The following is a 12,766-nucleotide window of genomic DNA, read 5'->3' as shown; positions in this document are numbered from 1 at the left end:
AAATGGCACATTGGTGATATGAGCAAATGAAAGAACCATCATATAGACTCCGGATCAAGATCATATCCTATTTATATAGTAGCTTATTTTAGTTTATTTTGATTCATCATATAAATAAAAGGAAATATTGATTTCTATATGTATTACACAAATTTATCTCAATTAATCATAAATATAAAAAATTCAATAATAAACCTTAATTTGATCATTAGTTCATAGTCATAAAATTTTCTCTGACATATAATGTATAATTAATATTAACAGATTAAAAATTTTTCAACAATCTCCTACTTGAACTATTTACCACTTTACTTTTCATACTAAATTTATAATTTTTATGTGCTTTTTCATTTCGTTCAAAAAATTTATGTATTAAAAAGCTATTTTCCCTATAATAATTTTATAATTATCTTTACAAAAAATTGCAAGACTCCTTATATTCTAGTAATTTGCTTTATCAAACACGATCTTATTTCCTAAAAAAAACTATGCAAAATTTTCAAAACCAAACTTCTCTAATCTGAATTACTAACGAGACTCCAATATAGAAATCAAAACTCAATATAAAATATAAAATAGGCTAATTAAGGAACTTTTATTTGGTCCATTCGGCCGTCAATAGAATCGCGCCACGCGTTCTCACTATTTACCGCACGCTCTGACAACCCGACTCGGAACGGACCCAGGATGGCTCAGTATTTCTCGATTTTGCTAGGTATTGCTCGGTATTACTCGGTATTGCTAGGTATTGATCGATTTTGCTTGGCAATAACCAATACCAAGCAATACCGAGTTGTACCAATTTATACCAAGTTTTTCTAAAAAACTCGGTACAACTCGGTATTTCTAGAAAAACTCGGTACAACTCTGTATTTCTAGCAAATATCAAGTTTTTCTAGAAAAACTTGGTAAGAAAAAACTCAGTACAACTCGGTATTTCTCGGTATTACTCGGTATTTGTCTTCACAGAGCGGTATTTCTCGTTATTGTCAAGTAATACCTAGCAATACCGAGCAAATATCGAGTAATACCTCGCAATACGCGAACATAGCATTCCCGGGTTCCGGTCCGGGTCAAGTCGTTGGGCTGTGCGGTAAATAGTAAGAGCACGTGGCGATATGTTATTGGCGACCAAACGTAGCTCTACGTCCGGTCAGATGACGTAATAATTGTTCTAAATGTTAGAGTTAATTTGCAAAGATGATTTCGTAGAATTAATGACATGAAGTTTAGAGGTTAATGGCTTTAAAAATGATATTTAGAAATTCAAAAGGTTGAACTAAGATATTAGAGATTAAATTTTTGAGCTTTAAAAGAAAATAAAATGGTATTGTAAGTGTTAAATATTTTCAATATTCTTTTAAAATGATCTCAGAAGTATTAAGTATTTTTAAAGAGGTTTATGTAATGAATATTGATTTAGGTTTTTCTCTTATTTTCCTCTTTGAATTAATCTCCATAATAAAATAATATTTATGAATATATATGCAAATAAGATCTTTAAATAAAGTTACATAAAGCAAATAGGACAACTACTAGGTAATGATCCTCATTTGTATTATATTAATAAATTACTAATGACCTGTTAATGACCAAACAAAACTAAAAGGAAATTCTTACATGTCTGAAAATTTTGCATGCAGCACTATGACGCATAGCTTGTCATAACACTGTCCTCTTTTTTCTTTATATCCTTTAATGTTTTTTATTACTAATTTTCAACTTAGATTTCTTTAAGTATACACATCAACCATGATAAGAAACCTAATGATAACGAGATACTGATCAAAATTGGCCCTTGACTCTTTGCGAAAGATCAAAATAGTCCCAAACTATTTAGAAGTCTCATTTTAGTCCCTTGACTTTTTAAATAGAGACCTAAATGATCGATTAATTTGGTCCTTATTTAACGAGTCAAAGGACCAAATTGATACTTTTATACAATTATGAATTATTTTAGCCCTTCAAAAAAAAGTTAGATGATCAATTCGATCATTTTCATAATGAATAACATATACTTATAGATATTTAATATGTTAGCGTGTATTTTCACTTTAACACTCAATTTCTGGCTCTCTTTCTTTTTAAAGAATAATTCAAACAATTAGATTTCTCTTTTCTTATCATATATATTCACTTTTTGTTACTTCATATATAGTTAGACTACTAGGTATATAATTAGAACTCCCAATAAGATAGTGGAATCCAAAGGAGAGGCTTAAAGATGGATTTTGGAAGTTTGGATTGAACAAATATAAATTTATTGGCCTATTGACTCTCTTCATTCTTTCTCAGCAACATTAAGGTTTCATTTGGAACAACTTTTGGCCATTATTTTTTCGTTGCTTTCAAAAAATTTTTGCATTAAAATGCTATTGAAGAAAGCAGAAAGAAAATTGTTCCAAACGAAACCTTAATGATAATTAGAAACCTTCAACACTTACAAACTAAAAGGTTTTGCACACATCCTTGTCTTACAAATAGATAGCAATATAGCATGTGATGAACAGTTCCCACTAATTTGAATACTCATAAAATATATTGTAGGGTGAAATAGATGCTTAATAAATCATATGATAATTTGTAATCTCTTTAATAAAAGTTTTGTATAATTTATAATAATAGAAAGATTGAAAATTCATTTTGACTAATTATAAACTTTACTTGTGCTAGATCTTTGTGCGCGCAAATGTTTATGTGCTCAACATGTTGGTCATTATTGCAATAGCTTTGTGTATGACTTAAAAACTCTTGAATATTTTACTACTATGCGACATAAACTTTTATAACCAATTCAATGTCCATAAAGGCCAAATGACAAAGATTAACTATTAATTTATTTTTTAAGTGTGAATAAAATATCTTGTCACACTTCCTTAGTCATAAAGTTTTTCAACTATGATTAAGATTTAAAAGGGTAAAATAATAAGAATATGTACAATTTTCAGCTCAATGACAAAATTGATGGCCAAAAGACCAACTAAGCATACAAGCCAAGTTTGAGTCAATTCGACTCGTGAACTAGCTCTAGCTCGGCTCGATAAATGAGTTATGAGCCAAGGTCTATGAGCTAACATATAAGCCAAGTTTGAGTCAGCCTTGACTCGACTTGTTAGCTCGTCAGCTCATTTAAAAAATATTAATTTAAATGCACTTAAAATATATTAGAATTCAATAGCTCAAATATGAAGCAATCAAGAATATTTAAATATCTCATTTACTTATAACAAGTTATTCTTTATTATTTATCTTCTAATTAATTTCTCATTCATTTTATATGGTTATTATAATAACTACTTGAATCATAATCGTTTTTTTTTTAATCTCTTATTATAAACGAGTTGCTCGAAATCAAAGAATTAATCTGTAGCTTAAACTCAGACTCAATTAATTAATCAATATGAAGCTCAAATTAAGGGTGACTCGAGTTCAGCTCGACTCGTTTACACCCCGAAGTAATAGTATTTTTCTTTGAACAATAGCTTTGAATTTTAGCACAATTAAGATTTTTGCAATATTATTATTTATCACTTCTTTGTTTTGTGAGATGACACATCATAGATAAAATAAAATAAATACCATATAAATTTGGGTACATAAGCTGTAAGAAAAAGAATGGGCTTTTAATATGTTGATTGTTCATATATGTTTGCCAGTTAATAGGCTGCCTTTGTTGATACTTAGTTGAATTTCATTTGAATATCCAAAGGGTTAGAGAATGCTTCAAATTTCTCGGCTAAAATCTGTCTCCTTTGCATATGACCAATGTTGAACTATTCGTTTTGTATATGAAGTTTGAAAGATGAATTCTTCAATGATTTGCTACGCTTCATTCATGACCAAGTGAAAACAAAGGGAAAAGTTTGAACTGTTATGCAATTGGTGTTCCCATAGGTGTATAGAGGTTAGATGTTCCCGGTAGCGACTCATTGAAAAAACGGAAGGGGTAGACAAAATTTTAAAGACAAGTATGAATAAGGGAGTGTTGGGGATGGCTGCAACGTTTCATAAAGTTGGTTCTGAAGTTGTTGTAGTAAAAGTAACTTAGGTTTCATTTGGAACGATTTTCTTACTGCTTCTTAAAATAATTTTATAGTACAAAAATTTTAACTTTTTTTACTAGAAAGCTGCTTTAAGAAGCAGTAACAAAGTCGTCCCAAGCAAAACCTTAGTTATTACGGTTGCAAAAAGTAAATTTTCAATACATAAGTTTTTTAAAAGTAGCGAGAAAACAACAAGAAAGAAATAGCCAAATGAAATTATGGTAATTGTCTGAAGAGCAAAGTATTGATAAAGCTGTCCCAAACATACATTAAGGTTGTATTTGAACTTTAGTAATTTGAATTAAAAAATAAAAGAGAAAAAAATAAAAATCTCAATTGAGTGACTATTGATTCATATTCAAAATTTGATTTTTTTAGACTTAATATTATTTTCTTTAGCACAAATATGATGCAGTAAAATGAGTGTCAAACTCATTAGTCAATCAAATAATTGAGATAAGGACGATTGTTGGCTTCGTGTTTTCAAACAATTCTAATAAGATAGTGAAATTCATTAGACCAATGAAGTTATAATGACTTGAATTGACCAAATATGTGATCATATGGATCAACCAATGACCCTATAAGCTTCAATCAATCAAGCTTCATTGTATAAGCATACACAAATAGAGGATTCATTTGGGAGGGCTTTCATTCTGCTTCTTAAAGTAGCTTCTTAGTACAAAATTTTTTGGAAAATGCTTTAAGAAGCAATAACAAAGTTGTCCCAAGCGAAGCTTGAGTCAATGCTAAATGAAAGGTAGAAAATATATAGTGATTCGACTCAAAGGACCCTATATCCATTCCTCGATAGTTCTCCTAGTTCAATCCTTCATGAATCACAAGTAGAGAAACCTAATGCTTCCTCTTAAAGGAGAGAGAAGTAGGCCATTCCTATCATATATTGCTAGGCCGTGATAAATTAGTAGAATACATTTGGGATTCTAACACCAAATTTTCACAACTCACAAAACTCTTAAGATAAATATTAGTATAATCATATATCTTTTAGAGAGGAAGGAGTGAATTTTAGTGTAGAAAGCATGCATTAACTTAGAATGACTTGTTGAGACTTATTTTGTCTAGCCAAGATAAGGAAACCATCCAAATCTCATACCAAACTTATTTTTGGCAATTATCACTTCACTTTTTGATAGTTTTATTGAGGACACCCAATATCTATAATCCTTATAATGTGAATAAGATATTTGCTCTCAATTTATGTATAATCTAATATTCTTCAATTACGAGGAAGGAAGGATTTTTGCATCTTCCATTATTTAATGAATTCATTCAATTGGGATAGGTCCTATAGTTTTTGTCTTTTTACATTTTCCACGTAACAAAATAATAGCGTCGCTTATAAAGTCCTATTTATACGTGCTAAATATTTATATAAAGGTAATATATTGTATATTCTACCGTAGCAAATTTTCTAGCATGTAATAAACTTGATTTCATGCATTTTGATCTCCTGGATGCACTTTATTACTTAGATTCAATCTGCAAGGGCTTGACTGCTTTCTCTTTTCATGTGCTGTTTCTATATTTATGAATTGTACTAAAATTCTGTTTTATAAAATAGTATGAAAGCTGTTCCAAAAGAAATCCATAGTCTAGAAGATAATTTATGGCTTCTAGGATATTTTGTCATATTATATATATTACTTTGTTTAAATTTAAAGTTGAAATAAGTAAATTTATTGATTGGGAGCTTAAATTTTTAATTAAAAAATTGTGAGTGAAATACTTTTATATGTGATGTGTGAAAAATTTATAATTTAATTGGCTCAAACTCAACAAGCAAAGGAAAAAAAAAAAGAAGAAAAAGAGGAAAAACCGCTCTCTCCCACTCTCAAAGCCTTCGATCCATTAAAAGAGAAAACCTTTCGATCTCCATTTTCTTAGAACCCGCTTTCCTTCTACGATTTATTTTCCTGTTTGCGTTGCAGTCTCTTTCCTTCTGTAAGCAACCAGGGTTTTGGATCGAGCGTGAGCTGTTGGAGACTGGAGTGGGGCGATGTTTAACACGATGATGGATCCGGAGATCATGAGGCTTGCTCAGGAGCAGATAAGCAAAATGCCTCCGGCGGAGTTAGCAAGGATCCAGCAGCAGGTCGTCCCTCCCATCTTCTCATCTTGACATTTTTTTATCCAATTAAGGTTGGTTTTATGCTTTTAGTGCGATTGGAAGCCCTAATGTCATCCATAGGGATTTCCTCGTGGCTAGATTAGCTGGGATTTTTCCCAGGGCATCTTCAAATTTGAATTTTCCAGGATTCTGGTTTTGGCCATCCTGGTAGGGACATGGATTGGTCGCTGTTGGTTTTTGAGTGATTTTTCTGGAATTCAGATATAAATTGAGTTTTGGTGGAATTTTTTTTTTATTGAATTGATAAAGCATCATCTAGGTAGTTTTGTTCATTCGTATATAGCGTTATTCTTTTATTTATGATAAAAAGGATGCATTTTTAGGCAATTTGTCTAAAGAGACTGAGCGCAAGAAGTTCTCATGCATTATCTTGGTTTGAACTTGATTCAAGAAACTTGGCAATGGGCATTTGAAGTATCAAAGTCGTCAATCCCTAACCACGACCCAATTGGTTGTACATTATTACCTTTTACCTTTAGAGTAGAGGGTAGAGGTTCGAGTCTCTAGTGAAAGTAAATAAATAAATAACTTCCATACCATTCTCTTCCTAGTGATCATTTGTGGTCTTGAATATTTTCTTAGGCTTCCACAGAAAACTAAAAGAGGGATTTGGTATATTTATTTGCTTATGATGAGCTGAAGTTTGTGTGTTGACTGCACAGTTTTAAGGATTTAATGATCAATAGAACAATATGAGTTGATGCATTCTAGATCTATCATCTAGGCAATTCCATTAGCACGTAAGATAAGGAAGTATAATGTCCTCTTTTAGTTCATTATAACAATAAATGTTAGGCGGTTAAAAAAGAAAAATATCTTAGGAATACTACACCATAAAAGAAGATCATGGGGACTTAATAGTAAGACCTATAAAAATGCTATCAAGCTATCTATCTTTTATGTTTTTAGTTAGCATATGGTTCTTGAGTTGCGACTAGTTCCTACATTGTTTGGTTCTTGTATTGCAGCTGGTTCCGGTATTGTAGCTGGTTCTATTCGTGTGAGGTTCCTTCAAAACTAAATGTGGTTCTTTGCCTGCAGTTCCTTCAACTATTACATGCGGTTTCCTTTGTGACTTCCTTGCAAGTTTTTTAGCCTTCTTTTTGTTGGTTTTTTTTTAAGGATTGTGTTGCATCCTATGCAGGTTTTCTTATTTTATATAAAAATTCTATAAATAGATAATTTGAGCCATGTAATAGCTAATTTTTATCTATAAAATTTATATTTCCACTTTCAGTCTTGTGTGCATGTTGGATATTTGATTTCATTGAGTGCGATATAAGTACAATTACCTAATTTTGGGGGCAGTTATATTGATGCGAGTAATTGATTTTCATTACTTTGGTAAAGTTTTTTTAAACGAATTTCTTCTAAATATCTTGTTATCAACTTGCTTCTATTCTTGATTTTGTTCAAAGTTGATACAACTAATATTTCAATTATGGTGGAAAATTTTTAATTACTCCTTGTTTTTGCTTGGTTCAGAATTATTATTTTTTAATTACTTCAAATTTATTCAATTGTTGCTTTATCTTTGTTGTTCAATTTCTCACATTTTCTATTTTTCATTAAAGAAAAGAAGTTATTTTGTATGTAGCGGCTTGGATAGGCGAATCTTAATTTTTTTATGTCATCTAGATATATTGCATGATCCTAGTTGAATTAGGAAGCATAAGCCCTAAACCATCTGATGTGATGCAATGAAGGAGTTACACAAGAGTTTTAAAAGAAAATCAAATTTTAGCTCCACGAATTATATAATTATACATCAAAGTTAAGTCAATTAAAAAACAATTCGCGATGTTCAATTTGCTAGGCAAAGAAGCTACAACAAGAGGGCTAAACCATTTAAGCAAATGCGAAAGAAAACATAAAACAACGGCTAGTAAATAAAAATCTCACAATTAATACAAAGTTGTTCACACCTTGAGTCCTTTAACACTCTCTTCCTACGGAGACTAAGCCGAGCGACGGAAGATTGTCCAAACTAGCATGGAGGTTGCCACTAAGATGGAGGTACCAAGGAACGTTGCCATGGAAGAGGATCTCGGAAGCGGAGGAGGTGCGGTAGCACGACCTTTGATCTTCCAAGTGTAGACGGAGAAGTGTTCGTCAATGGAGTCTACAAGCGTCGGCAAGATTCGGTCCAAGTATTCTTCGACGGTATCGTCGAAGTCAAATCCGACGTCAAAGAATTGTGATCACAAGATGTTGACTCTTCCGTTGCGGTCATATTCAAACCCGTAGTTCCACTCGGGTTCGTCCATGCATTCTCGCAAGGGGAGCGAGTGGTCGCTGCAATGACGTCTCCAAAAGAGGGGGAGAGGGGCGGTGTCTTGGAGAGGGGAGAGGACTTGAGCCGTGGAGTTGAAGGAGGAGGGGGGGATTTCGGTTGGGAGGGGGAGGGGAAGAGGTAGCTGCCTTGTGTGAGAGAAGGAAAAGGAAATATCAATCCCAGAATCACGTCAGCCTTGGTTTAAGGAATAAAACCGATTCAATAATTCCCAATTCAGATTTTTGAACTTGGAATTTTTGTTTAGCGGGAGAAAAGAAGTAACTGACATAATAGGAGAGATTATGTGGTAATTATGGGGGTAATTAAGAGAGAGTGGCCGGCCACATATCATGGAGAGATAGGCATTGAGAATTAGAAAGTGGGGCCCACGTTAGAAAAATAATTGTTTCAATCAAATCTGAAATTGTAATTTCAGGTTTGAATATATTTTAAGTAACTCCAGATTTGAGGTATTAAAAGGAATAGGATTTGAATTTCAAAATAAACGTTAATCCCCCTTAATTAACTTTCTTAATTAGATGAAGATCAGTTAGGAAAGTAATTTAATTACGGCAAGAGAAATGGGGGGAGGGGAAATTCTGGGCTGGAAACAGTAAAAAAAAAAAAAAAATAAACGGGGGAGAGAATTTGGATTTCCTAACCTTGCGCACCCCTCCTCAAGATCTCAAACAGATAGCGTAACCATGTCGGAACTCACAAAGAGATCCAAAATATTCTCCCAAGAACTCACAAAGAGAACTAGGGAGTGGCGAACTCACAAAGAGATCAAAGTAGAAAATTTCATTTAATAATTCATTAGTCCTCATACAAGATACAATGGCCATATAAATAGGCTCCAAAGAAAATAAAGTGCAAAAGTCTAAAATGCCCCTTGGGGCTACAAAAGCAACTACTACCCTCAGGGGTAAAATGGGAAACTACGAAAATAAAAGCATAATAAAAAAACTGATGGTACAAGTAAAATCAATAATAAAGGCTCGCAATCATGGCCGTCGATCTCCGTGGTCGTCTCTGATAGACGCGCCGAAATCTCCTATCGATGACCTCATCACCATCCCACATCAAATTGATATTAAAGTTTATGTTGGCATTGCCATGTTTATTAAAAATAGGAAATTTAATTGGGTTAATTAAACTATTTTATTAGTGATGCAATTTAACATAAATAGGGTAGTTTATGGTTTTAGTCAATAATATTAAAATTATTGTGAGGTTCAGTATTATATAACTACTTTTGATGTGAGGTATAATATTGGGGAATTTTTTTGGGGTGAATTAATAATTTAAAAGTTTTTGTTGACTTTGTTATTTTAATAAAATATCTATATCAATATATTTCAAAACCCTCACCCACCAACCCAAATTCCCCCCTTTTTGCATACCTGGTGAGAGACGAGGAGAGGAGAAGAGGAGAAGAGTAGAGAAGAGAGAATGACAGAAGAGGGAGAGAGAAAGAAGGGTTCAAGCTAGTATTTTTCATCATTCTAGTTAAAATAATGCTCTGATCGTGGTAGATAACGTTAACCATTTCTGTTTTCGATGATTTTGAGTTCTTACTATTTTATCTCTCCTAAATTTGATAAAAATATAAGATTTCTTATTTTAGTAAACTTTCACCTTATAACTTTTGATATGTGATAGATATCATTATCCTGAATTTTTTAATAGATTCATATTAAGACTTCATTGGTTAATTTTGTATATGTCATTTTATTAGAAATGAGTAAGGTAATAACTAGTATTAAATGATTTGGAGTTAGTGTATTAAATATGAACATGAAATATATAATATGCATATAATTACTGTTCATTTGGTATAACATGCATTTTGGCATAATACATGTATGCTGATGAATACACTTGACAAATTTATGTCTAAATTTGCTTTATAACCATTAAAAACTCATTTTTTTAAAATCAAATTTTCTTAAGCTTGGTAGATTAATGCGGTATTATAACAACTAGCCTATTTGGGCGTCATTTGTTGTAGCTCCACTTGCTGCGATTCTTTTGCCACCTCTAATCTGCATTCACATCCAATTTATGTGTTGCATGTGATTCTTGAGCTACATTCAAATCCTGTGCCCATGCGATTCTTGTGTTGCATGCAATTCCTATGTTATGTTTGTTTCTTGTGTGCATATGATTCCTTGTGTGCGGGTCCTGCAGTTTTATGTTCCTTAATTACAAGTCTTGTAATGTTGCTTGTGGTTTCTTTAGCGGCTCTTTTTGCTAATCTACATCCAACTTTCTTGACAATTCTTTAGGTTTTTTTTTTTGTTGACATTATCTGCTGATGATTGTGGCCACCTCCTATACTAGTTTGCTTTTCATATCCCATATGAAAATTTTATAAATAGATAGTCTGAGGTGTGTAATTGATAGCTTTTGATTAAATACAAATTTTTTCCACTTTCAATCTTATATGCATGTTGGATGTGTGATTTTTTTAGTGCAGTGTTGGTACAACTAGCTAATTTTGGGGGAAGTTGTCTCTCTATATTTGATATGATGCCTAGATTTTTTTTTTTTCACTTCGGTGAAATTTTCTTAACATAATTTCTTCTATTGTTGAATTTTGCTCAAATTTGATACTGTTAAGTTGCAATTGTGATGAAAAATTTTGAATTGCTCATTGATTTTGCGTGATTTAAAGTTTTCATTGATTTCTTCAATTTACTAAATCATTGCTTTATCGTTGTTGTTCAAATTCTTTTATTTTTTGGTTTGCACCTAAAGGAAGTGAGTTATTATGTATTTGATGACCATGGATCTACGAATCTTAATTTCCTTTGTGTGGTTTACATCGATAGCATCAACCTAGTTGTGCATACGCCCTTATTTGTATTAGGAAGAAAAATGTATATATTGAAGGTAACTCATGGACAAGATTTGTATAGAATAGATTTACCATTTCATGCAACACTCACTTGGAATAAAATGGAAAATGAAAATTCATGTAGTTGAGCCCAAATAGTTAGGATAAGGAGGATATAGCAAAGGCATGCACATTAAGGGGGGAATGCACTTTTAGAATTAGGAAGCAAAAAAAAAAGAAAAAAGAATAGAATTGATGCACTCTAGTTTTATCATCTATGCAATTTCACTAATGGCTAGATAAGGACTATAGTTTCTTCTTTTAGCATATTATAGCAGACTTTAGGTTAGGTTGTTAAAATAGAGAAGTGACTCAATTCTACTATATGATAAGATAACATCATTGAGACTTGACTTTAATATTTTTAAAATTACAATTTAGTGGGCTATATTTTTTGTTTCTAATGAGTTGGGAGCTAAAGATAGTGGGACAAAGGATTCATGTAGTCGACCCCACATAGTGGGACAAAGGTTTGATGTTGTTGTTGTTGTAATGAGTTGGGAGCTAAAGAATTCATTAATAGCCAACTTAAGCTTGGCATAAATAAGAATGTTGAGATGAATGTATGGCAACATGAAGAATGGTAGATTGAAAAATGATTATATTAAATGTAAGCTAGAAATAACTTATATTAAAGATAAGATACTGACAAATAAATTGTTTATTTGGATATCAAAAGAAGGCTAGAAAATACACCCCTAATATGAACTATTAAATTAAGTTGAAAATTAGAATGGAAAATATGTAGAATGAATGTAACACATTCAATCAACAACAACAACATCAAGCGGGCTTTTATCCACTATGTGGGGTCGACTACATGAATCATTTTTCTCCATTATGCCATGTTTAAAAGTTAAATTCTCATTTAAATCTAATAAAGAAATGTCATTTCTAATATTTTCTAACCAAAGTCTTTTTAGGTTTACCTTTACCTTTCTTACATAAGTCAAATATAATACATTTACTTTCCTAATTTGGTCATCAAAAGGCCGCCATTTTGTGTGCCCAAACCATCTATGGTGACTCTCTCTAATCTTATCTTCCATTGGAGCTACTCCAACTTTTTCATGTATATGCTCATTTCGTATCCTGTCTCTAAGAGTAAAACCACTCATCCACCTGAGCATCCTCATCTCTGCAACACTTAACTTAATATCATGCTTCTCTTTTAATGACCAACATTTTGCACCATAAAGCATTGCAGGTCTAACCACCATCTTATAGAATTTTCCCTTAAGTTTGATGGGGACTTTTTCTATCACACAACAAGCCCAAAGCATTCCTTCACTTAAACTATCCAACTTGAATTCTACTAATAATATTTTTTCCTCAAATTTATCTTGAATTCTACTAATAACATCCCCATCTATTTCACCATCACTCTAAACAACAGA

The 12,766-nt window shown here is 32.1% G+C and overlaps 1 protein-coding gene across 1 annotated transcript in view; it reads left to right on the top strand.

The window, feature by feature from the left end:
* The first annotated feature begins 5,848 nt into the window (after positions 1-5,848).
* LOC110092640 (outer envelope protein 61) overlaps positions 5,849-12,766 on the top strand; it is a 50,428-nt gene continuing 43,510 nt past the window's right edge. Inside the window, exon 1 of the mRNA XM_020817283.2 lies at positions 5,849-6,159. Within this exon, the coding sequence (XP_020672942.1) occupies positions 6,064-6,159 (96 nt within the window). The 5' untranslated portion in view covers positions 5,849-6,063. The remainder of the gene's footprint in view (positions 6,160-12,766) is intronic.

The sequence above is a fragment of the Dendrobium catenatum genome, unplaced genomic scaffold, assembly GCF_001605985.2.
Source record: "Dendrobium catenatum unplaced genomic scaffold, ASM160598v2 fragScaff_scaffold_432, whole genome shotgun sequence".
NCBI classification, from domain to species: domain Eukaryota; kingdom Viridiplantae; phylum Streptophyta; class Magnoliopsida; order Asparagales; family Orchidaceae; genus Dendrobium; species Dendrobium catenatum.
This window is presented reverse-complemented; position numbering and strand designations above follow the sequence as displayed.